At 40.9% G+C, this 26,345-nt stretch overlaps 1 protein-coding gene across 7 annotated transcripts in view; it reads left to right on the top strand.

Moving 5' to 3' along the window:
• Nucleotides 1-26,345, top strand: part of THSD7B (thrombospondin type 1 domain containing 7B) — a 299,255-nt gene that overhangs the window by 107,323 nt on the left and 165,587 nt on the right. For all 7 annotated transcript variants that reach the window (XM_048309745.1, XM_048309748.1, XM_048309749.1 and 4 more), the window contains exons 5-7: nucleotides 8,137-8,388; nucleotides 14,465-14,634; nucleotides 26,060-26,215. In XM_048309745.1, the coding sequence (XP_048165702.1) occupies nucleotides 8,137-8,388; nucleotides 14,465-14,634; nucleotides 26,060-26,215 (578 nt within the window). The remainder of the gene's footprint in view (nucleotides 1-8,136; nucleotides 8,389-14,464; nucleotides 14,635-26,059; nucleotides 26,216-26,345) is intronic.

A 26,345-nucleotide genomic window follows, 5' to 3' on the forward strand; every position in this document is an offset into this window, starting at 1 on the left:
GTTTTATCTAATGATTTCTCTTGGTCTATATAGGTTGCTTTGCTGTAATTCAAATGTGAAGGTTACAGTAATGTGCAGCAAATACTGGAAAGATTTATTCTTTCTATTTCTCACATTTAAATTTAAGCTGAGCTCTGCTGTTTGACTTGAGGTTGGATTTGGGCAGGTGCCAGTAGCTAAATATGAATGATGAATTGATTGACTTCTGAGAAAGTCAGAATTTCTGGAGATCTTACTGTGTTCTGTTTTTCAAGGATATTAGAAGTTCTTGAAAAATCCTGATCTTGAATTTTTCAGAAATCAATCTGTTTCTCAGTAATCCATAGCTCTTGGCACCTGCACAAACTCAAATAGCAGAGAGAAGGGGTTATTTTATATCCAATTCTCTACCCCTGTTAATTTCTGCAGTGTTTTTGCACACATACTGAGGTGAAAATATGAATTCTGACCTTTTTCTTGCCCGCTCCTATTACACCCATAGCCAAGATAGGAGCATTTTTTTATCAGCTGGAAAAAAGTCAGGCTTTGTGAACTGTTCCAGCAGTTTCTGACATCTTGACTTTATTACTCGTCTCTAAATATATGCTGATTCTAAATATACAGATTTTATGCTCATGTAGCTGCTTGGCTTTAATGGAGTCACTTGTGATTTATTCCACAGTGTGACCAGCAGCAGGTTTATGTCTGTCAACACTTGTAAGCTTTCTCCTGCTTCTTGTATCTCATTCCTTATCAGAGGCTCTGGGAGGGGGATCTTGATTTTGTTAAAATTTCACTTGCTTTGCCCTCTCACAATCACTGCTAGATTTGCTCTAAGAATGGAAAAGGAAACTTTCTATGAATGTTTTCTGTTCTGTGTTATACCTTGAATTTCTGGATGACAGTGCAGAGGGTGCTGGGAGCTTTAGTTTTAGTGACTATCCCTGATCAAGCGGTCTTCTACCTTGTTCCTTTCTGGGTTTTTTGCTGATCTATCCCCCTTTTTGGGAGTGTACAGCTCTGTTAGCCACCTCCTGGCACTCTTTTTCTGCTGAGCTTGTGTCTCAGTTTTACTGCAGAGCTGGGCCTGACCCGTCCTTTACTCTTACTCCAAATGCAAGAGCAAAGCCCATTGATTGAGTAGAGGAGAAAAGGTCATGTCATGTTACAGCATCCAGACACTCACACACTTTTCCTGTCTCCTTTTGGACCTAAAATTCAAAGCTAAAAATCCAGCCCAAAATCTGATCCGTGTTTAGTTCCAGGGCTGGAGTGTCACAGATATCAAATACTCCTGACAATGACTCCCTTTAAGGATCCCCTGGTAGTGTCCTCCTCGTTTTGTTGTGCAGCAGATTTGCTGCCATTCTTCTGAAGAGCAGGCCGATCTTACAGATGTTGCTTTACAACAGTGATGATATTTTGGCTACTGATAAAGAAGAGTAAATGCATTTGCATAACCCTGTAGTGGGGACTGGCAGGCAGCCAAGTGTCTGCTGTAAACCAGCAAAGAAGTGCCTTATTTGTGCTCCTGCATTTTCCTGGCCAGCATTTCCCATTTCTAACACTGCTATTATGCAAGCACCACTGTAAATTAAACTTCTGGAAAACTGAAGCAAGAGACAGGAATATCCCAAGATGTGCTTTAACAGCATGCTCGGAGCTGCTGGTCTGCCAGGGCTTGGCCATCACCTGTCTTCCACTGCTGCCCAGTTCTTGCAGGCCACAGGAGTGGTCAGCTAACCACCACCAAGGGCCACCAGGACGAGAGGGGCCATGTCCTCATCCTGCCTCCTAATTTATAATGAAATGGCAAAGATGCCTAATTTATTACCAAGGTTGTTTAAATTACTGGTGTCTGATTGCAGGGTTGTAAATAGGAATTACTTGGAGAGGAGCATAAGCTTGTGGAAGACTGGGTGTGCTGTGTCAGGGAAACAGAGCTGGGGATGTTTTTGATAAAGTATCTTTTTAGTCTGGAGGTTCCACATTTCTCAAAAGGGAAGGAAAAGGGACAAAGAGGAAAGGGAGGGACAGACCTTTTTGAAAACACCTGAAATGACAACAATTGAACAGCAGAACATCAATAGGCTTCGAGACAGGTCCACTTTTGCTCAGAAACGATTTTGGTGTAGAAACGTTACATTCATGAAAATAAAAGGAATAACATCAAAATAGAATGGTGTTACAGATTTGATTTGAACCTTTTAAAGACTTTCTTTATTTGAAAAGTTGGAATTTTTTTTGTACAATTTCAGATAGAATTCAGGTTTCATTTTAGTTCAGAAAAATGTTTCAGTTTTGCCTTAAGTCTTACATCCAATAACAGATTCAAACATAAGCACTTCCATGCATTAAAAAAATATAAATCTCAGAAAACGATGCAAGAAATGAATGTGACAGAACTTCTGCTCCTTTTGGTTTCCTGTCTTGTCACAGTTCTAAAAATCTACAGAATAGTGAGACAAAGGCACTTGAGTTCCTTCCTTTTGTTTTTGTTTAGTTTTTTTTTTTGTTTTTTTTGGGTTTTTTTTGGGAAGAAAAAAAGTTGTTTAGGTTAGACACTAAATTGCAGTTTAGTAAAATAAATGTGCATAGTTAGACATTGAAATCCTAAATAAATTTAACCCCATTTTCTAACCTGGTGTGTGTGCTCAGCTAAGCATACTGAGAAGTTAAAGTCAGGAGCAAACAGTTACAATGCATTTTTTTATTATTATTATTTGCATTAGGACTCTTTTATGTACATATTTCTTAAACTCTTCATTCAGTGTGTAAGATGACAACAGTGATATAATAGAGTTGGATTCGGGTTTCTGTTTACTTTGCCTTTTGAAGTGAAAATTCAGGTCAAACTCAGTCATGGGACAACCCATCTGTCAAGGCAGAGGTGGAGCAGCATTCAACTCTTTTGTTTGCCTCTGTAATTTAAATTTCCGTTATCCATTTCCTAGTGGATTGTGCTTAACCACTTTGCTGTTGTACATTTTTAGGAAAAAAGTGTTTGCAGTTCCAGTGTTGACATTCTTCTGTTCTCTGGATGAATACAAAATTCTGCAGTCTGGAGGTGAAAATGCTGTGCTGTAAAATGCTATTTGATGGTTGTGATTCCGATCTGGGAGAGGAATTCTATGTTCACATTCCTCCTGGCAGATGTCGGAATCAAGCCTCAGTGCTCAGGCTTGAAAACAAGTCCCTGAGCTGTTGGAGAAGAAAGATATTTTCTTTTCTAATGTTCTTTTCAAAAGTTTTGCCTCTCATTTATTTTCCTTTTATTTAAAAGCACAAGAAACAAAGGAGCAGTGATGGCTTCTTTCATTTCCATGAGTAACATTTTGATGGTCAGGCATTGGAATAGGCTGCTCAGGGGACGGTTCAAAAGGTGTGTGGATGTGGCACTTGAGGACACAGTTTAGTGGCAGACCTGGCAGTGCTGGGTTGATAGTTGGACTCAAGGATCTTAGAGATCTTTTCCAACCTTAATGATTCTGTGCTTCGATGATTTTAGAAGTGGTATCCAATAATAATTGTGTTTTTCCTCCTGTTCCCAGATTGTGCTGGGAGGCAGCTGCCTCTGTAGCCCCAAGATCTCAGAGCTTGCCAAGGTAGTGCAAATGTAAGCCAGCATTTATTTTTAATTAAAACAGAGGATCTGGTGCATTAGGTTCTGGAAACACCAAAATGTAAACATCTTTTCTGATGCTTGTTTGGGTTCCCAGTTCCCTTTCCCTCAGGTCAGTTGTACGGCAGGCAAATATTCCCCATCTTCCCCACCCTGGTGCAGAAGGGGCTGATGTTTCTTCTGCCAAACAAACCTCTGCTGCACAGATTGAATATATGGTATCCAAAATAGCCCTGGCAGCTCTTGAGGACCCTAAAAATACATTAGGAATTCTCAAAAGTGTGCCTGTTAACATTGATTGCCTGTTTCTAAGGGAAATAAATAAGTGCTTTGATGCTGTTGGAAACATGGCAAGACTCTGTCTGCTATGAGACCTTAATATTATTGGTTGAGTGCAAAGAGCAGGTAGTGTGTGTTCCAGCAGCCTGTAGGGTTAGGTCCTTCATTACAAAATAGGAGACACTGCTAAAAAAGAGAAAAAAATAGAAATGGGTTGTTGACTTAGCTCACTTCAGGATTATCTTGCTCTGCAGCATGAGGGTTTGAACATGAGTTCCCTGGTCAGGCATGACACTTCCCAGGAGCCTTCCTGAGCTGCTGGGGGAGAGCCTGGAAGTGGTACCCTGTCCTCCTGATGCTGGCTCTGTACCAGCAGCATGGCCACGGTGACAGCTTCTCAGTGTGTCCAATTGCTTTGCAGATGATCCTTTCAGAGTGAAAGGTTTAGCAACAACCAGCTGTCTCATCCTGTAATGTAAGGAAATGCATTCACCTGTGGTTCTGAATGCCATGGTACAGTTGGGAAAGGAATCCAGGGGTGATTCCTGTGCTGTGCCCAATCTGATTTACTGGTGCTTAGCTCCTGGGTGGTGTTGCTCCTTTTTCCATCTGATGGACCTGTTCCCACTCATTCCCGTGTGGTGGATGTGATGGCTCTGTGACTGCAGGGCATGTAGCACAGGCACCGAGCTGTTGGAAAATGTGCTGGTTTTGGTGAGTTACTTTGTGTCCAGAGCAGGAAGGTGCTGTGGTTCAGCTCGGGGCTGCACAAATCCTGTGTCTCATGGGTGTGTGTGTGCCTGGAGATGGAGGAGACAGGCAGTGCTGTTCCGTGGAGTGACGCAGCCATGGGGATGTGGAGCTGCACAGTCAGGGTGGTACCAGGGCTGCTTTCCCTCCTCCTCTGCTATTCTGCTCCAGGACTCTGGGAGTGTGAAAGAAGCATGAGTAGGTTTCCTTTGGTTTAGTGTTTTGTGTTTCTCTAATAAGTGGTTTATTGCCCTTCAGCACACAAGAGGCTCAGAGGGCACTGTGCCACTTGAGCGAGCTGGGCTCCGTGCTGCTGCTGGCTGCTCACTAATGGATCCATCCTACGCCACAGGCACTGCAGCGTGGGCTGGGAAACAATTCCTGTGGTTTTACAGTGTCGATCCAAGCATGTAACATAGAAAAAAGCATCAGTTGTGTAAGTACTCTACTATATCACAGTTACCAGATCGACCCCCAAGTAGAAGATCTAACCTGAGACATTAATATGTTGAAAATCAGTTTAAAAACAGGGCTGATATAGTACCTCCTGTCCCCAAGACCTCCTTCCTGTCCCTGCTGGTTTGGATACAGCCACAGCAGCACAAATCTGTGTCTGGTTTGCAGCCTCAGATCCGTGAGTGTCTCGAAGGTCTGGGTTTTATCTGTATTAGATCGTCCTAAATACATCTCCGACATGAAAGGCTGTGTCTGAATTTCATGCAAAAGAGTGTTTTTACATTTGTCTTTGTGTTGCTCGGTGTCACTATTAATTTGACTTGGAGCCTCTGAGTGAGTAGGTACAAGTTAATTAATTTTCTTTCTGTTCAGCAGTTGCTTGTAATTCTCCCTCAAAAGCCTACTTGAGCAGGATGGAAATTGCCAGCTCCATGTCTCATTCACCTTGAGGTCAACAAAGTTAGCATCTTGCCTTTTATAGCAGGAGCAGTGGGGGGATTTTCGGGGAAAGAAACAGCTATTCAGCCTTTGGCAAAGGCTTTTGCCAATGCAAGGGTGGTTTCTGGGCAGGGATGGCTTTCCCAGACAGAGTGTTGTCGAGAAGCCATTAGGGGAGTTATTGGAGGTATTGTTTGGCTAAGAACTGGGATTGGCAAAGTTCATTTGAATGAAGACTCCAGATTTTTAAAGGCTACATTTTGTTTGGTGTTTCAGTAAAGATCAGGCAGGACTACAATCTCTTCTGCAGTGGTGCAACCCCAAAAGTGGATTTTGCTTTTTGCGCTGTATCTGAATGGGGAGTTTGGATCACTTTTTAAAATGTAAGATCAGTTACCCCCCCATTCTGTGTTCTTAGATAAACTCGAGTTTTCTGGTACCATCAGTTAGGACAGTGTCTTTTAAGTGCTACTGTTTTATCTACTCAAAATCAGGAACTAGTCTTTCTTGTTAATGTTGTGGCATGGGTGGCTCCCCTGTTGAAAAAGTATTGAAAGGGAAATAAAGTGACTGTTCATGTGTCTGCACCTAACCTAATGTTCCCCAAAAAGACTGAAAATCCCTGGGCTAGTAAATACATATGTAAGATTATTACTTTTCAGACCTTGCTTCAATAGCACTGACGTTTTGTACCAGAGACAGCTTTGCAATCAGGTGCATTTGACTTGTAATAGAGAAATGAGACACATTTTTCAATTCTGAGCAAGAATAGTTTCATTTTGAGGGGGCTACATCACAGACTGTTTGTACTTTTTGAAGTTGTTTAAATACACCTCAGTAAATTCATCTTCACAGCACCTGTGAGATTACTAAGTTTTATTCTGGTTGAAGAAACAGACAAAAAATTGTTATAGCTTTTTTTTCTTTTACTTTGAAGTACAAATAGAAGCCACTAAGTGCTGTATTTTGCTGGTGGCTGAGGGTCTAGTCAAACTTGATGTGTGTCAGTGGGAATATTCTTGTTGACCCTTATGAAAAGGGGATCAATTTCTAGAGTAGAGAAGCAGGTGAATGCCCTTTATCTTCTCTGCTCCCCCCATGAGGCTGCCCAGCAATCCTGACATGATTGCCCCAGTCTGTTTTCTGTAGAGGGAGGTAGGTAGGTTGGTCAGACTGTGCTGTAAGTAATAGCAGGAGAGGTAGTGGCTGCTTCCCTGGCAGCAGCTCTGGGTTTCACACCTTTTAAGTGTCCCTGTGTTTGCTCCTTACAGTTGGCAAAAGCTTGACCACAAGCAGCTGGAGGCTGGAGAAGAAAAATTAGAGTTCACACTGAGTTCATCAGGTGTGGTCTTAATTTCAGAGGCCAGTTTACATTGTCCATATAACACTATGCAGAAGTCAAAAAGTCTCGTTTTCTTTTCTCCTGGTGATTGCATTTTTCTGGATATTTTTTTTCTTCTTGCCCCATCCTGTCCTTCATGATGCATCAGGGGTACCTCTGCTCATCCCTCAGTCCTCTTTCAGTATATCCTTTACTACTCTGTTATCTCACCTGTCCAAGGTTTTTGAGAAAAGAAAGGTTTTTCTCCCATTTTGGGGGAGGAGAGGTGATCTTCTAGAATCACAGAATGGTTTGGGTTGGAATGGACCTAAAATATCAGACAGTTCCAGCCCTTCTACCATGGACAGGACACCTTCCACCAGAACAGCTTTCTGAGCAGGAGAGCCATTAGCTGGCTGAGACGGAAGTGGAGGAGCAAAGAAGGATGTGCGCCTTAGTCTGAAGGTTTGTCTTTTCCCGAAAGTATTTGCTGCATTTGCCGTATTTGCTAAGTTGTGAAAAGATGTTGCAGCTTTGGAACTCTTCAAAAATTTATTCTGGGACTTTGTATCTTGATACCAAATCTCGTCAGTTGGTAGCCCTTAGAATTTGGTTTGCCATTGTATTTGGCCTAGGGCGATGTCTCGATGTGTTACAGAATGAATGAGATCATGTCCTGATGTCAGCAGGAGTAACTGAGTCCCAAAATCCAGCCTCAGTTGCAACATTCCTGGGTCTCTGGTGATTTGTCAGGTTGGAAAACCCTCTGACCTTGTTTGACAGCACATTTGGTAACAGCCTTACGGAACCGAGACCTTCTTACTGTGGGACTAATTATCTTTTAAAAGAGCAGAGTTGCTTAGCAAGATGTGCGGATGGATGGATGGATGGATGGATGGATGGATGGATAGATGACATCTAGTCCTGTGTGTGGGATGTTGGAATGGTTACCAGTAGCAGTATTTCTCCTGGGCTTGGATTTTATTTTCCATACAGGATAAACAGTGAAATTCTAACTACACAGGAGCAAATATAGTGCCTTGTGCACCGTTTTAACCCAAGATAAATGCAATACATTATTTACAAACTGTTCAGCATGCAAGTTTGCACCCGGAGCTCGTTGGAAATGTGTTATGTACCCTGCATTAGAACTTCTCTTATCTCCATTGCACTGGTGTTGATGTAGATCTTCTGGTTGAATGACCATGGATTTCTTCCTGGGGAGTTTGGCTTGGAAAAGAAGTTTATTAAGCAAGACCTTCTCAGCTGTTGTACTGTGTTCTTACCGCAGCCTCTGCCTGCAAGACCCAGTCCCCATGACCTCCAAGTCCTGTGTCATCCCCAAGGACTGCGCCCCATCCGAGTGGTCCCCATGGAGCCCCTGCTCGCGCAGCTGCGGCTGGGGCAGCCTCACCCCGGGATTCCGGAGCCGGCGCCGCAGCGTGCGGAGCGTGGCCGTGGGCGCCGGGAAGCCGTGCCCGGAGCTGGAAGAGAGGGAAGCATGCAGCACAGGAGGGAAGGCACCGCTGCAGCCCTGCCCCAGGTATGGCCAGAGCTTCCAGCCCAGGTTTTGGAAGTAAAAAAAAAGTGAAAAAAAAGCCCCTGCGGATCCTCCCTGCTCAGTCTGTGCGTGCAGAGGGTCGCATGTTGTGCTTTCTCTGTGTCTGAGAGATCATCAATTTGGTCATTGTTAACTATGATTAGTGGTATTATTGATTGTCACTACTACTCTTTTAATTGTTGCTATTTTCCATAGTCCTGTTACAATAATTACAGTTATATATAGAAATAAATCTGAATTACACCCATACGGTGTACATTTTCATATTTTAGAAACTAAGAGCAGTTGCTCTTGTTCTCTGAAAGGGCTTTTGTACTGATTGCTGTTTCAGAGAATTTCCTCAGCTGCACAGAGACTGGGCAGGTCTCCACGACTGGCTTTTATTTGCTTTGAAATTGTAATTTTTATGTAAGATTTAATGATTCCTCTTCATCTCCCCATAAAAAAATCCCAGTCTTGCTTGAGGAAAATGGGAACTGCTCGGAGGTAATAGCTTGGACTTTACTCAGCTTCCCTCTGGGTGCTTCTTGAAATGGGAAACTGAGAAACCCTGAGAGTTTGCTTGGTTTGTGGCATGAAGGAGAGGATCTCACCTTTCTGGTCTGCAAGCCCATGCCATTATGCTTGGCCAGGCTAACAGAGGAGATTGATAGTGTGCTTTGCAAAGAAAATAAAATATTCCTTGATTTTTTGTGTGACATGTTCTGAGATTGACTGTAAAATGCTTTGGGATTGATAGAAATTTATATGCATGCAGACAAATCTCCCTGTCTGTGAATGAGTGTGTTTAATAGGAGATCTGTTCAGTGCTCAAGTCATGGGTTTCTGGGGCTTTTGCCAGATACTGCTAAAACCTTCTATAAAGCCTTCGCAAGATACATTTCTTAGGAAGGCGTCACCTGTAAAAGTGTCTCTGTATCATTAGGCTCATTCAAAATCAAATGCTGATCATTTTTATGCACCCTGCTAGCAGAAGAGAGGAAGTATAAAAAAAAATACTCTGTTGCTTGATTACATCCTACGGAAAGGCTCTTACAGAGTGATTTTTGCTCCTGCCCAAGCGCACATCAATTTCAAAGACAATAGATTAACACATTGTCTTGCTGATTTTGTACAGGGAGCGTGGGTGCAGGTGACACCTGATTGGGGGAGACTGGCTGGAAGTTAATCAGGCAGTGAACAGACGTGGGTCTGCCCCTGGTTTCTCACTTCCCCTTTTTGACATTGCACTGTATTGAAGGGCAAATGGTTGTGTAGAGCCAGGAGAGCCCACAAGGTGAGAACCTGCATAACACTGATAATTTTTTGGAGGTGCCTCTTGCTCTGTAGAAGAAAATCTGTTGTTTTTTCAGTGTATTGCTGCTATGCCCAGATTTTCATGAGCCTGTGAACTCTGAGACCTTTCCCATCTTGTTATGCCTCCCTACCTTGAGGCAACACCTCCAGGGCAGTATCTGCATGAGCGAGGATGAGCTGCCTAATGTGCTAGCTCAGAAAAATGACATTAAACTTGCAGGTTAATAGAGCCACTTAACTGAAAATATTAAAAAGTACAACTCCTGTATTTAGTTAATTGTTATTTGCAGGGATGTAATATCTCAAAATGCAGGTTGTAGGCTATGACCTTCTCACACTGTGCAGAAGAATTTTACAGCAGTGCCTGGTTACTAGACTTTGATTGATTCACTCAGTATAAAGAAACAAGTGAGAATGAAAATCCATAATATTGCAGTATGTGCTGTGGGTTTACTGGATGTAAGGCTGTGGGGACCAGGATTTTGTATTAATGAACAGAAGTCAAAAATGTATGTTATTTAGGTTTCAGCAGCTGGTAGAGGATACTATTGGTCCATGTTTCAGTTTGTAGCCTGGTGGTTTGGTGCTGGTCCTTGGGAACTGGTGGCTGAGATACTGGAAATAGCTCAGATTGGAAAGCAGCAGCTTTCAGGCATAGAGAGATGTAGTGTTAATCCTGTGAAATAATATAAGAAACCTGAGATGCTCCTATTCTCCTTATTTGACTACATTCTATTTGAAGGGTAATACCTAAAAAGATTATGCTTTTTTCCCCTTAAATATATGCCACTTCATCTCTGGTTTGCTGAGGTTTACCAAACAATGATCTTCTCTTTCTTCCCCTTACAAGAAGGTGATGAATTTAAGGAGCTTTAGTAGCAGAAATAAAAGGTGCTCTCCTTCATTTTTCTGGTCTCAACACATACCACTCCTTCCTTTTTGCTGTTTGCCTAATCAGATTAGTTTGTAAATCCTTTAAGATGAGACTCCTGTTTACTTTCCCGATTCCTAGAAATCTTCACTATTTTTAGGTTGATTTGGAAACAAGTAGTCTTTCCTTTAGCTTTATTTTTAGGGCAAGAATTTTCCAAAGCATGCTCCACCCACAGCAAGGAAAATGGGCTGGGACACAGACCACAAGTCTCTGAGCAGAAGGAATGGGATTAGGAAGAAATTAATATTATGTTTAGAAGAATATTAGGAAGAAATTCTTCATTGTGTGAGGGTGGTGAGTCACTGGCACAGGTTGCCCAGCAAAGTTGTGGCTACCCCATCCCTGGAAGTGTCCAAGGCCAGGTTGGACAGGGCTTGGAGCAACCTGGGATAGTGAAAGGTGTTCCTGCACATAGCAGGGCGTTGGAATGAGATGATCTTCAAGGTCCCTTCCAACCCAGTCTGTGATTTTATGATTTTCTAGGGGCTGTTTTTTAATGCAGGGGCAGAGAGCGTCTGAATGAAGATGCATAGTGTGGGCTACATCCACTGACATAAAAAAGCAGCAGCTAAAGAGGTAGCACTTGCAGAGTTGTACTCCACAGAGAGAGGGGGGTGAAGCTATATTCCAGTCTCCTAAAAGGACCCAGAGATGACAAAAATACTTTAAGCCTCAGACCTGCTCTGTTAAGTATAACCTATATGTCCATGGCAAAGCTACAAGTTAAAGGTCCCATCACAGGTATGTGGTACAGGTGTAAATTTGCTGTTAAATGGGAAGGGCTTTTAATTTTATGCCTGAAGTTTACAATAACTTCTATAATCAATAGTTTAAATACAGGAAAATAAAACACTTTAACTGCATGTAAAACTCCAGAGCTTTGTGCTTTGTATTACCTTTGGTTATTTGTTCTGAAAGGATTAAGTGCTTAAAAAGCTTCAAAACACGGAAGGTGATTCTACTTTGTTTTATTGTGATATAAATTTGGGATCATTCAATTAAAGTGAAGGGGTATATACAGGTATAAAACTTGTGTAAACACTAAGAGCATAAGTCCTATAGACTAAAGAGACCAAGAGGTTACTATAAATCAGAAAGATATTGAGCCCTTGTTTGTTTCATAACTGTCACTGAGTCATCAGTTTTAAAACAATGTATTATATCTTTTTCATCCTTGATGTGTAGCTTTCATGTTCGCTGGGAATAGATAGATTTTCCAGAATTATGATTATGTCTTCATATCATTCATTTTGGTTGTGGTTGCTATATTACGAGACAGGGATATAGCAAAAAACTCTCCTTGCTTTGTTGGAGATTCAAAGCTTTTCAGAAGTTAAATGGTGGGAAATGGGAATGTTTTAAGATTTGATTTTTTAGAAAAGGCTTAAGGTTATTGCTGAGATACAGGTATGATGGTATCACTTTGTAAATGAGGTTCATTATGCCCAAATTAAAGATAAGGCATTAGTGTGAAGTAGTGGAGACTGGAGAGGAAATGCAGTGAACTGTGCTAGCAGGCTCTGGAGTTACACTTTGGGAGTGGTAGCAATGCTACTCTTCAGCCCTTTGACCTTCAGGGGTAGTGGGCTTGTTAATGGCTATGCAAGTGTGTCCCTTTTAATGCTTGGAGGTCAGGATTTGTTTTTGGAGCACTGGACAGCTGAGGACATGTGCAGGTAAAAGCAGGACACAGGGCTGAAGCTTGGAGCTGGCGGAGCGCCGAGAGCCGTCCTTGCACACTGCTCACACACAGGTTACTCTGGGAGAATATATAAAGGGATTTTTTTTTTTTTTAATTCAGGAGTTGATGAAGTTTAATTATCTCTCTGAGTTCAGATTTAGTTATTTTGCATAATTTTAATCACCAATGGCCTAATTTTCATAGGTGTTAACTCCCGCAGCTCATGCTGAATAGGAGAAGCAGATGCTCACACCTCTGGAAATGAGTCTTTAGGATCCAGCGTTCACAGCTGACTTCCTAAGCCAGATACTGCTAATGAGTTTTTCCTTAGTCAATTCTTGTTTTAAGAAACACTTCCTTAAAACAACTATTTCCCTGTCTGTGGCAAGATGCCTGTGTTTTATATTTAAGGTTTTGATTTGGAAGTGTAGACCTGAAAAGCACAATGTTCTGAAGGGATGTGGAGGAGAGGAATCCTCTTCACCCGCTGTTTGATAAAGAGCACTTTTCATTGCCTTTACGGTTGCATTTAACACTGCAGGCCCAAGAAATGGGATTAGGAGTTCCCAGAAGGAACTAATGAGAAGAAGAATTCATGGCTGTGCTTTATATGTTGTGGGAGTTAAGTATTTGATACTTGTCACGTGAAAAGCTTGTTCTATGTTATTTTCTTTGGGGGTAATGAGCCCTGTGAGTGTATCCAGATTTGCACAAGATGCTGTGAGTTATTTAAGAGGGCATGGCAGCTCATCCGAACAGCACCTGTAAATGCAAGTAACTGGCAGTATTCACAAATATTTTCTATGAAGATGTTAGAAAATTTGGAAGTGTTTTGTGGAAAGAAATCATGTACAACATAAGTTAAGAGAATGCTGATATGTGCTCAAAATATAGTTTTGAGATGCAGGTTTGCTTGCCATAGCTGTAGTCAGGAACAGATACTCAATATGTGGAATTATGGTATGGAAGGCTTTTTCTGCAGACACATCCCACTGTGTTTGAGTTTACAGTGAGCAGTCAGCAGTTAAGGAACATATGTAGTTTTAACAACTGTGGATCTGCTGTTAAAGGAGAGAGCATTTGTCTTGAGAAGAAAGGAAGGAAATTATTTTACGTAGTTTTATTACACAAAACCCAAAGATTCTGTGGTAAAAGTAAACTAGGAAATTTAGAGGAGTGGAGGCATAAAGCAGCACGAGTGTGAACAGATTGGTTATAAAAATAATATTGCCTAAGATTTGTGTTTGGGAAGCTCAGGAAGACTTTGGGCTCTTATTTACTCCCCTCATACTGTGACCTGTGAATCAAAGCAAATTCTGCCTGTGGAAACAGTTGTGTTAGAAATATGCTCTACATTTTCAGTCATGATGGGGAAATAACTTTTGCTTTCCACGGATACACAGCACAGTTTTCCCTGTGGTTTTAATAAGTTCTTCCTGGCATTTAAGCTGGTACACAGCAACAACTGTTGTCTGTACAGCATTCACCTACCTGTGCCCCAAAAAGTTATAATTCCTTGAAAACCTTTAATGCTCTTTAGGTGTGAATGGAATATAGAATGAAAGTATTTTTTTTTCTAGAGCTTGCTGTGCATCACAACTTTTGCAAAATGGAATTAACTGAGATGCTTTAGCCAATCCCTTGAAGGAACTGGCAGTACCTTAGGCACTTAGAAAGCTGCCCTGTGTGGAAAAGCTGCAAGTGCTTGGAGCTCCGTCGATGTATGCAGGATTTCAGCTGTTAAGTGTGTTTCAGAGCGAGGTGTTCAGCTCTTGGCAGAGAGGGGTGGTTTGGTGGTTTGATCCACATGTTTGAAAACTACTGTTCACACTTAATCAAACCTCTTAATCTTCTCTCGTTTTTTATGCCGTGCTCACAGGTGTTGTCAGGATGATTTAGTGTTTCAGAACGCTTTGGAGATTGGTGCTCTGTCAAAAGTTTTACACTAGTGCTCCAGACAAATAGCACATACTTAACCTATGTAAATTTAGCACTCAAAACGTTTCCAAACATTCTTCCCTGTTTTGGATAGGAAAGTGCTGCTATAAAGATTAAACCAACTGTATTTTGTCACCTAATAAAGTATGTCTCCCTCACCCATAGTCTTTGAAAAACTCATTTTACCTGTTCTCTTTTTATTCCCAAAGGTTTGCCTGGAGGACTTCTGAATGGAAAGCTTGCCAAGTGTCTCTGCTCCTTGACCAGCAGGACCCTCGACACCAGAAGCAGGCAGGGCTCTGTGGAGGTGGGATCCAAACCCGGGTGGTCTACTGTGTCCAGATCCTCGTGGAGCTGGGGACACACCGGCTGAAAGAAGGTGTGTGTGTGTAGGGTCCCTCTGAAGTGCTGACCTGAGTAGATCTGAGTAGGAGAAACAGGAGGAAAAGAAGTAGGTAATGTGGAGTCATTGATAGCCTTTGGCTTGCTGATGTCCTCCTTCTATCCATGCTCACACAGGGAGGTGCTACTTGGCACCAGAGGAAGTCCTGAGGAACTGCCAGGAGGCACAACCTTCTGGGATGAATTGCTGCCAGTTCTGATGTTCACTTGCGCTGGGAGAGTTACAAAGGATGAAGGAACTAAATTTTGCTTGGAGTTGACTTTTCTTCCTCTGTCATACATCAGGAAACCCAGCCCCTTGGTAGCTGAATGCATTTATCTGTAGTGTAGTCTTAGTTTAGAATATAAAGCAGGTTGTCACACACCATTCCTGATACGGTTTTAGCCTCTGCTTCAGATTGATACACAATCTTTCTTGTGATTTGAAGGGGAAAGCAAAAATAATATTGTCACAACTTTTGAGCAGACAGATGGGTTTTGGACTCTGGAAGTGAGTTATATTTCTTTTAGAAGAATAATAAGTAGTTACAGATTCACAATGAATAATTCATCATAGGCTGTTTTATTTACTCGATGTGGTGCGCTTGCAGAATGTGTTTTTGAGCAGAGATGTAAGATAATAACAACACAATATTGTATCTTAGATTTATTTACTTACAGAGGCAAAGCAAATGTTTCCTGGATGCCCTGTGTGTGTCCCAGCATCCCTCACAGATGCTGAGGTTACAGAAAACCAGACCTGTTTTAATCTCTGTTCAGTCCATGCACAGTGGCTGATTCACCTCTCCCAGACACCAGGCACTACTTTGCTCTCCCAACACAACCCCTCTCCTCTTGTTCCACACAAGCGTGTGATGCAGGGGACTTTTCAGAGTTAGAAAAGTGCTGTTGATGAAAGGTGTGTGGCATTTATTGACTTTCTTCATCCTTCTGAGTACTCCTGTGGTCCTTGCAGCCACTGTGAGGCAGGTTGGTGAGCAGAGAGCTTGAACTGAATTCATTCTCACTTTATTCTTTGTCAAAATTGTGAATTTCTCCAGAAGACTAGAGGAGAGCCTCTGAATTCCTTAAACATTTACGTATGTCATGACAGGAGTGGTGCTACATATCCAGTGTGTGACCCACCTGCAGCTTGTGCCTTGCTCAAAGTTCAGTTCAGCTTAAAAGTTGCAAGCCCTTTCCTCAACTAAGAGCAAACCCTGGGATACCTCTTCCTTGTATTTACACTTCTCACCTTTTTTAAAAAAAGTAGTTTCATATAGGCAACTGAAAAACCCCGAATGTGCAGAGCAATTGTACAAGGTATAAATAAATGATTACTGCAATTTCAAAGCTGTACCGCAGATGTACAGTAGTGCTTGGCAAGTGAGAATCCCATCTACTGTCAGCACAGTCACATGCAAATGGGAACAGGGAAATCCTTCCCTATTATCCCTCCTCATCCAGTAATATTCAGCGTGTCTCATTTACTAGCTGACTAATTTTTGTTCTTTGAATAGATAAGGAATGACATATCTTTTGGCTTTTTTCTTCTGGCAATCAGAACTGGCAGAATATTTTTATTCATCACTAGGGCATCTCATATTTTACTGTACCAATTTTTCAGTGATGAGGAGAAGATGAGGAAGTTAATCCTCTATGTATAAGCAAATACAGTGTCTAATTGCTACCATCAAAAGCACAGTAATTTTTCTTTCTTCACCTCTTGAGTGTCCTTAAAGGGATCATTCAGGAATCAAACAAGCGAGTCTAATGGGATATTACAATCCATCACAGTTGTTATTCTTCTGAATACTTCCAAAGAGAATTTGGACCTGGGCCCATGACATATGTGAGAGAAGATTTTGTCCCGTGGTCTCTCCAGCAGCATTCTGGGATAAAAGCTGTTGAATCCTAGTTGGAGACAGGTACCATCTGTGATGTGTTTATACATACTGCTCAAAGCTCTTTTATCCCCCAAGGATATTTCTCCCATTTTTTATTTGCTTAGTGTTCCCATCTATTTCTTCTTTTATTAAAATGTGTGTGTTTGGAAGGGGACCACCTGTTTTCTTGAGTCACTATATATCATTTGTTCAGAAGGCTAAGTCTACTGAAAGCTTTCTGTATTTTGATTATAAGATTCCAACTTGAAGATACTGAAAATGGAAAATTCTCACTCAGGTATTACTTTGAGAAGTGCATTGATAAGATTTCATACTTTTCTCCCCCAAGAAGCGACCTAACTAAGAAATCCCTGTCTTGACCCAAGTGAAGTTATGTTTTCTAAGCCTTGAGGAGGAAGTCCGTACTTTTAATATGGGTGATGAGTATTTGGAGGCAGATCTTCCAGTCTTTGAAGCCCTTGGTAATATTCTTGCATTCTGAGGCTGTGACATCTAAATTTACGTTGGTAAAGGTATAAAGTGATGCGTAGTTCTGTGCTCCTGTGTATGTAGGTAACCTAAGTGTAGAGACTGTGCTGTTTTTAATGTTAGCTGTTCTGTCCAAGGAGTCCACATCCCTCCTCACTTGTGAGGCTTTTGTTAACTTAGACTGAACTTTAACATGATTATCTTTCAACAGATCCTGCTGTTTTTAATTATCTCATTCAATTTTAACGTGTTTAAATTTATAATGCTTAATTTTCAGAGAGAGGTTGTCACCTAGTAATTCAAGTTTATCATTATTCTTTTGCTGTCCAGAGGTGGAAGTGGCAAATCTGCATGTTTGAAACGATGTGTCTTTTAAGGAGGAGACACATTTTGCACAAAAGTAGCACAGAATATGCAAGTGAGCTAGTTGTGGTACAGCCCTTTCTTCTCTTCACGTCTGGGTACTCCCTAATCCTTGAGCCCGGGCATCCCATTTCTGGAACAAACTGTAGGAAGGGTGGCTACCCTTCTTTGTACCTCTTTTTTTCAAGTAAATCTGTTCACTCATATGGAAGCTCTTCTAGGCAAAGCAGAAAAGCAGATCCTCAACTTATTTTCCAAGCCAGACACTGCTGCCATAGGACACATGTGTTTTGTTCTCTTCTGTAAGTGGGCTTACAACAAGAGATAAGATTTTAGTGGTTTTATGAAATTTTATCTGAAATGTGTTTCCCCATAATAAATTTTAATTGATCTGGGTGAACATCACTAACTAGCAATCCCCATGGTACCAACAAAAAAGACATCTGGAAAAGGTAAGGAAGAATATTCTGCAATGATCAGTTTATGAAACCTGTCCTTGTTTGGCAGTACAGCTCTCCTCTCAATCACAGTAAATTATTCCAGTGATATGGGAATGAAAATTCCTCTTAGAATCTGGTACTGGTGTCCGTGTTTATGTTCAGTTACTAAACCTATGAAGTTCCTAGATTTAATCTTCTGCCTCAGGAATTTCTTACTGTCTTTTCTGAAGACCAGGAACTATCCTTCTGTTTTCTAATTAATTTTGCTTTTTGGATTTATTTAGAAACTGTATCTCTTTATCAGTAGTATGGGAGATGGCAGTCTTTATAAAATACTCCAGAAGTATTTCCTCTCTTCTCTGAATTTGTTGCCTGCTGTCTCTAGTGACTGGGATTGCTTCTCTCTATATTTTCTGTAGTTTTCTAACTAGGGATCTGTCTGCCCTGACATTCTTTCATAAAATTTGTGCCTTACATATCTTGACATTTTTCCTTTTTCACTTGTTTGAATGAGATCCAATTTACCTCTCACTTTCAGAATTTTCTTAAAGTGTTTTTGGAGCCTGTCTGCTTAAGTTTTAATTATAGGACTGAAAAGACCTTTATGAAATAATGCTTCACTTGCTTGAGTCCTCTTTATTGTTTATTCAGCATAGTAAATTTGGCTAATAAAATGTATCTCTTATTACCTTCTCACCAGAAATCATTGCAGGTTCCTATCTTCTTAATCTTTGTTATTTTACATCTGAAAATCCACATAAAACTCTCATGCCTGTACAAGGTTCTAAAGTTTTGTTTACTCTTTCTTGCTTAATGAGTTTCTCTATCATATTTGTCTCCATATATTTATTTTTATTTGAGCTTGAATTTCAATAGCAGGTATGTGGCATAGTTGTGCCTTCATTATTTTTGGATAGCTTTTAGTGTTACCCTGCAAAACTATTTCTTACAGAAGTCCCTATTATTTTTATACCCCTGTTTCCTTTGAGAGAGATTCAACCCTCACCTGTTAGTAGACATAATACCTTGCCTGACTTACTCCACTCCAGTTCCCCAGCCTATACTAATTTTTGCTTTATTTTTAGGATGCAATTCCACCTAGTTCATTTTACATCAGATTGTTTTTTTATAAACTTGTGTGTCGCCAGCCATAGCAGCAAAATCTCCTTTAGTCCATTTACAGCTGAGGACTTGGAAAATACTCAAGTACCTTTTCAGGTCTAATGGTTACGCTCTGATCCATCCCTGTGTGTATTCCCTTATGTAGTTTTGTCTTACCAGCTCCTTTACTGACAGAATCACAAATGGGTCTGAAGCTGAAAGTGGTCCCCTGCACTTTCACCTAAGTCCTACTTCTGTGAGTCTCAAAACTATTATTTTATGGCCTTTATACATTCTTGTTTTCCTCAAAATATTGAGCTTTCTCCCTACTGCTGATAGACAAAAATGTCTATTCCTTTCTTATGTGATGAGTGAATTTTTTCATACTCTTCTCGATTCCCATATGGGAAATACTTTGGCATTGTGCTTTGTTTTTCAGAAATTGGAGCCTCTTTGGAGTTGCACAGAGATTAATTTGAGAAGTCCTTTCATTCATATCTTGTATTCTTCTCCATTTATTCTCATCCCTTTCTTTCTGCCCTATTGTCTTTTGTAGCTCCAAAATGTGCTGTTTTACCTCCCCTGCTCTGTACGCTCTGTTTCCTAATGAGGGTGCCACATCTATTTCCCTGTGAGTTCTTTGTTCTGTTCTGAATCATGACCTTCCAATGTGTGTCTCCTGAGGGATTAGTGTTTCAAATTGGTGCATGTGGCACCTGTTCAGTAAACTATGGAAGTATCTTTGGGAAGAGGACGCTACCAGCGGAAAGTCCGAATTGGATGTGCCACCATCCCCTTGGGTGCCAGGGGTCTTGTGAAGCACCAGGTCCGACTCTTTAGGAGCTAAAAGTTGGTTGTGCAGGTTGTTGTTGTTTACAGCTGTTGCCATCCTGCATATTCATTGGAGAAGGCCTGTGTTGATGGAGATAAGCTGCCCGTAGGAGTTGATGCAGGTTATGCACTGTTGGAGTGTATAGGAGCCCTGTGCGGAGTGTGAGCCCTGTATTAAATGCACACTTTTTTCTTCTGTTGTTGTGAATTTATGCTGGTGAAGCTGCAGGAATGAGAAGATTAATTTACTCTACGGAAATTAGAATTTTAGGACTTTGATGTTTAAATCCTGTTGTCCTTGTCTGGTTTATGAAATTGAAAAGGAATAGGTTAGAATATATTAGTAATGAGAAAACTTGACTAGGACCGTAGGAGGGAGAGAAATGATGGTCAGCAGTGGGGTGAAAAAAGCTTTGTTGAGCTGCGCCTGTTACAGCAACAGGAGCATCCAGCCTGGGGCTTAGCTGACCTGAACCACAGAAAGCAGATTCTCAGGTGGAACCTCTCCCACCCCAAGGATCCCTCTTATCCCAAACTAGTTATTTATCACTGGGATGACTGTACTGACTTGAAAAGATTAGAAATACACCTCTGGAGTGTGAAATATATTCAGGGAAGTCTGTATCAGATTTATATTGCTGGGATGCCAAGTTATTGATCTGTAAGCTCACCAAATGCTGAGCAGAATTTATGAGATACAACTCACATAATGGAAAAATAAATATGTAACAGCTGGCTTCTTTGGGGGAAACCCTGTAGAAGCAGGAGAGGAAATGATTTTATTCAGATTATTGTAGTGCTTGACAGTAGCGTTTAAATGTGTATTTCAAAAATTTGAGTTTGAATCCATTAAGGAAAAAACCATTTTCCCTAATGCCTTTCAGAGGTGTAATATTTTCAGTTCTTTCATATCTTAAAACTAATTAAACTAAAATGAAGAGAGTAATGTTTAAAAAGACTTTGACAGTGAAAGAAGTCAGCCTTTTAAGAGGTGCCTTATAAATAGTAGGCCTTTTTTTGTCAACAAGCTATTTGTTATGACCATGAATAGTTATCCCTTTATAAATGCTTTCATTTGTTTAGCTGGCTGTGGTACACAGCAAATAATATGCTGCCCAGTTAGTTCATGTGAGATACTAGGTTTTAGTCCAGGCTTTTATCTTTGAAAGCTAACATTTTAATTGTGTGTGTATTTTTATAATTATTCCCTTCCACTGAAACTGGATTAATTCCAATTCAAGACAGTGATGGTTTGTTCTGTGTAATTTTGTCCTGTTGCTGTTCTGAGGCTGGGGAGCTGCATTGTGTTCAGGCAGTAACATGGAGTGAGATGAGAAATTAAAAGGATTTGCATGTGTGAGGCTACACCACAAACTGGGACACTGGGGAGAGAGAACAAAGCCAGAGGTGTGTGGAACAGGAGACACTGGAGATAAATGAAGTTTGTGTGCTGCGGCCAGCGCTGTGTGGAGCAGCCTGGCTGCTCCTGGGATCCGCCCTGCTGCTCCTGGAATCCGTGATGAGCGTGTCACTAGCTTAGCTTTGGGCCACCTGTGCCACGTCCTGGTGTCCCAAACACATCCAGGCACATCCAGGCACATCCAGACACATCCACAGTGGTGCTTTTCTCATGGCAGTCACAGAAGAGGTTTCTCCTTCCTGTTGTGTGAATGCTGAACTCGGCAATGCTCGCACTCTTACAAGGCTTTCATGAAGTTTTCATGGATTTTCTTCCCTGTTTTCTGTATTTCTTCTCTCACCCTCTCTGGTGGTCTGCCCCAGTGATTTCCAGCTTTTTTTGGGTAACAGCCAAAAGGCTCAAATATCCTGCAGAATCCTTTTTGCCTTCCCATCATTGCATTCACTGCCATCCCAGCATCCCTGTTGCCTCTGCTGTTTTTCCTGGACACTCTTAATGAATTGTCACCTCTGATCTGCTCAGTCATGTGGCTCCTGGTGGGGAGCCCCATGTTCACTCTGAATTTTTGCCAGATACATAGAGTCTGTTAATCTCCACAAATTCTGCTGTAGCAAAACAATGCAGTATCCCAGCTGGGATCACAGTCCTGTTGAACAGCAGAGGGAGGACACAGGGATACGTTTTATCTGTGTCACTTTAATAAAATTGTGGGGATTTTTATTGTTCTGAAATGCATTAAACCATTGTTGCTCTTGGCAATCTACTATTAACCCTCTTTCATGCTGTGATTAGCCTTCTATTCATACGTTGTTCCTTGCCTATTAAATAGATTTTAATTGAAAATAGGCCTCCAACTTTGTGCTTAGTGGCTTCAAAATGAATTGATTCTTCCTCAAAGCATAAAGGAGCCCTTTCCATAAGACATGGGGTGCATTAGGCCCCTTAATGGAGGGATGCAAGGGACTGGGATTGGTGCCATTTCCAGGCTTGGTCAGATTGCATTCACCACTTCTCCCTTGTGTAATGTTTTGTTTTTGCTATAAAAATGTCTTTCAGGTTAGAGAAATTACTTACAAATGTTGTGCTGGGTTTACCCCTACTGTGTTTTTCACATGAAGGTGTTTTTATAACGTAACTTGCTCCTTTGTGGTTTTCTCAAGTAATTTCCCTTTGTATTGATCCAAGTGTCTTTGGTTTATAAGTCCCAGCAAAGGCAGTAAGAACTTTCACAAGGATATGCCATCCCTTTCTCATACCTGCCTTGTATCATGGCAATAATTTATTTGGATTAATTTTGCCATATGGTAAACATTTGGATTTATTTCCTTGAGAATTGAATATTACCTAAAATATGTAAGAGGCAGACCAGATAATATTTGTATGTATTCCAAATATATTAGTGATATTTAGCAAAGTCTCCTTTTGGTTTTGGTATGAAAAACACATGGGTTTTCATTGTAAAAAGGAAATGTAGTTAAAGTCCAGGAAAAAAAGTGTTATTTACCTCCTGAGGAGCTGAAAAACCATGTTTGACAGGACCCCCTGCAAACAAAATGCCATCCTAGGCATTTCTGCCTCTGTCTGGTCAGCATTGCTTTTAACATAGTATTGGTATGTGTGCCTGCAAGTATCTGTCCACATGACTGTATTCAAAGATAATTTATTTATTGGCTTAAAATTACATTATGGAAATAATCATATCAGAGCTGATTTCCTCTTCCACTCTTCCTCCAAATCATTACCTCAGTAAAAATATATAAGGAAACAAGACACTTTAGAACCCAATTTATTATCTCCTGCTGGTAGCAATAACCTGAAAATAACAGCAAATAGTAAAATTCAAACTTGAGGCAAGACACTGGTGCTGGGAACAGCTGCAGTTGCATTTATAAAGGATAGATTCAATATAACAGCTATAGCAATGTGAAATGTTTCAGAGGCCCCCAGATTAGTACTTGATTGCTTTTTGAAGTTTATTCTATAGATTGGGAAGAACACAGGATTTTAAAAGGTAGGAACAAGCATCATAAATAAGCTGCTACTTGAATCAGAGATGTTGCCTCCCCCTCCCACTCTTTGCTTCCCTGGCTTCTGCCTTTCACCTTCCTCCAAAAACATGGCTAATATTGTTCCAAGGAAAATAATTACACAAAAAGCACTTTTTCTATATGAATGCAGGAAAATGCCACCACAGAGTCAATTATTGAACGAAATCAGAAAGCTGGCTCATTCCTAAAGACATTCCTGGCAGCTGTGTGGATTTATCATAGGCATAATGTCAGGTTTTCTCCTGAATAGGACATCCCCGGCCAGGCTACCTGTGCCATTTGGAGGCTGCAGTGTGTGAGAATTTTGGCATTTAAAAGGTTCACAGAAAAAGTCCCCCTTATCATTCCTTTACAATAAAGAAAAGACAAATTTGTTAGAGTATAAAAGAATGGCAGTAGAAGATCATATCAAGCTTTGAAATAAACCAGATTGAAATCAGAGTTTTTAATCAAATGGCTGAAGAAGGCATGAAATTCTGTTTTAAAGAGGACCCTGCTGGTCCATCCTGTCACTCTGGCTGGAAACTGTGTCTCTGTACCTTCCAGGTGTGGGGAAAGGATGGTATATGCATTTATCATTACAGCTTGGGTTTTTTTGTTCTGGTCTTATTCCTGGAGACTGACTGGAGGATTGCAGTGAGTGTAGAGTGAGTATAAGCTGGAACAGACTTGGAATGTATTTGGATATTTGATTAGAATGTATTTTCTGATTTACCTTTTATAGAATGCAAAGAACTACTTAAGGAATTGAGCAAACAGGCAGCTTTACTCCAGTGACAAACGGGATGCTGGTCCTGGGAAAAATGCTAGAGTTAAATAGGGCATCAGCCCAAAGAAGGAAAAGGAGCAGGAGGCTGGTTGGCATGGAGAGGAAGGCAGGGATTTCCATCAGAATGGGAAGAAGTCATCCATGAGTCTGGGATGGCTGGTAGCTCCTTTAACTTTTTGTAATCAATTTTTCTTGGTTTTTTTTAATCCAAAATCAATTTAAAATAATGTTGAGCACACTGGTTGGTTTTCAAGGAAGGAGAACCATCCAGCTGTATCTAGGCTTCTACATTTAAATAGTTAAATTCAGTACAGAAGCAACCTAAAACTCAGTGAGGAGGGAGGAGCCATTCCTGGCAATGACACCTTGAGTTAGAGCAAAGCAGGACTGGACTTTATTCCTTGGGTTGACCATTTGTACTCAGTTTTATTTCCTTTCCTTTCTCCAAATGAACTCTCAGAGAACTGATACAGTTTTGCAAAGCTTGATGCTGAGAGGCAGGTTAAGCCATGCATGAGACTTCTAGGGAAAATAAATACTCCTATCCTTAAAACTCTAATACTTATCTCATTCTGTCTGTCACTTTCCTTGCAAGGTCTCTAGAAAAGGTCTCTTTATGTGAGCATTCAGGTGAATTGGATTTATGCCACCTCATTCTAATCTTTAAATGAACATGTCAGAGGCCTTACAGTGTCTCAGAAATCATTCAGAAAATCGTCTTTTTTGCTAAATATATTATCTTTCCGCTTAGAATTAAGTCACACTGTTGTTTAATCCTGTTATTCTGATGAGCTGGAATCCTAAACACTGATATTTGGTCTGAGTATCACTTCAGACTGATAGGTCTAAAGTCAGCTTCAGGATGTGCAAATCAAAATTTGTGATTTTCAGCACTAAAGTCTTGTGTTTAAAAAGAAAAAAGTTGTGTTTTTCTTCAAATGATTAATTTTAAAGAAAATGGTGTAATATCAGAGAAAGGAAAGATTACTCATATATTGAGCTTGTTTTTATAAATTCTTTTCAAATCAATTCCATGCATGGAAGCAAAGAAAAACAGACGTGAAAAATAAAAATGAGGATAAAACAAACTCAGTAGCTATAAAAATAAATGAAGTCTTGGTAATGCCATGGCAGAGTAAACTCAAACAAGCCTTTGCCTTTTGAAAGACTGCTTTGATATTGATTTATCTAAAGAGACAGCCAAATTCAGCCCATAATGTAATTAAAATGCAATATCATATAATGACTCAGAGGACAGATTTAAGAGTCTTTCCCTTTCTTTTCCTTCCTCCCTCTGCCCCGAATAAAAAGGTGAGAGAAGTTAATTGAATCTAGAAATCTCTTACAATAAATGAAAATACAAAGAGAGTCAACTTTCCAAATCTATTGTCAGTATCAAGTAAACTGGTGCATGGCAGGGCTTGGGATTGTCTCATTTCTGGGATAAAGAGGGTTGGAGATCCATGGATGCAGCAACTCGAGTAAATGTCTCTCCTCCCACGTAGGAAAGATGCTTCATGCTTATGTCTGTATAGAAGAATCCGAGCACTCTGCTCAGTTTTATTGGAAATAGGTGAAGAAAATTCCAAGGTCTAGGCACTGCATCCATAATCCAGAGATGGCAGTGCCCTGAAGGGCATGGGAATGGGGAGAGTCCCCTGTGCTTGGGTTTTGCTCACCTGCCTCTGCCTGGCTCCCAATTGCAGAGGGAGCTTTGTGGATTTCCTTCTTAGGTAGCTTTCTCTTCAGTCCTGTCTGAAGAGGTCTCCTTGGCCATAAAAGTGGGGATTAGATCCTGGTTTGTTGCTCCAGCATTGCTGAAAATCAGCACTCAATCTAGTTTTAAAGCACATGATTATCACTAAGCATAGTCTCAACTGGCTTGCTGAATATGGGTGATTTAGATAAAACTTTAAAGTGCCTTTCTGAACACAGGATTTCCGTTTTGCTCTGGGAGATAAGACCCTGAAAAATCACTGGATTTTGGTGCATTTTGAAAAACTAAGGCCAGCAGGACAGAGTTACAGCCTTGGTTTTCTTTTTTCCTTTTTTTTTTTTTTTTTTTTGTTCTCCTAGTTGCCAGACCAGTTGATGGGAAGCTTTGCCAGGGCCCTGCCCCTGCCACCTCCCAGCTGTGTCACCTGCCGTGCCTGGCCGAGTGCGCGGTGTCCTCGTGGTCACCGTGGGGTCCCTGCCTGCCCGAGAGCTGCCAGCACCGCCATGGAGGGAGAGGTGAGCAGGGAATGGAATGTTGCACAAAGACTGCAAAAACACTGGGGTCACATTCAACATTGGGAGCTTAATGTGTTTTTTAGAAAAATTAGTCTAATGCAGGATGAAGCTCTTGGATGTGCATAGTGGA

This window comes from Corvus hawaiiensis, chromosome 7 (genome assembly GCF_020740725.1).
Source record: "Corvus hawaiiensis isolate bCorHaw1 chromosome 7, bCorHaw1.pri.cur, whole genome shotgun sequence".
Taxonomy (NCBI): Eukaryota; Metazoa; Chordata; class Aves; order Passeriformes; family Corvidae; genus Corvus; species Corvus hawaiiensis.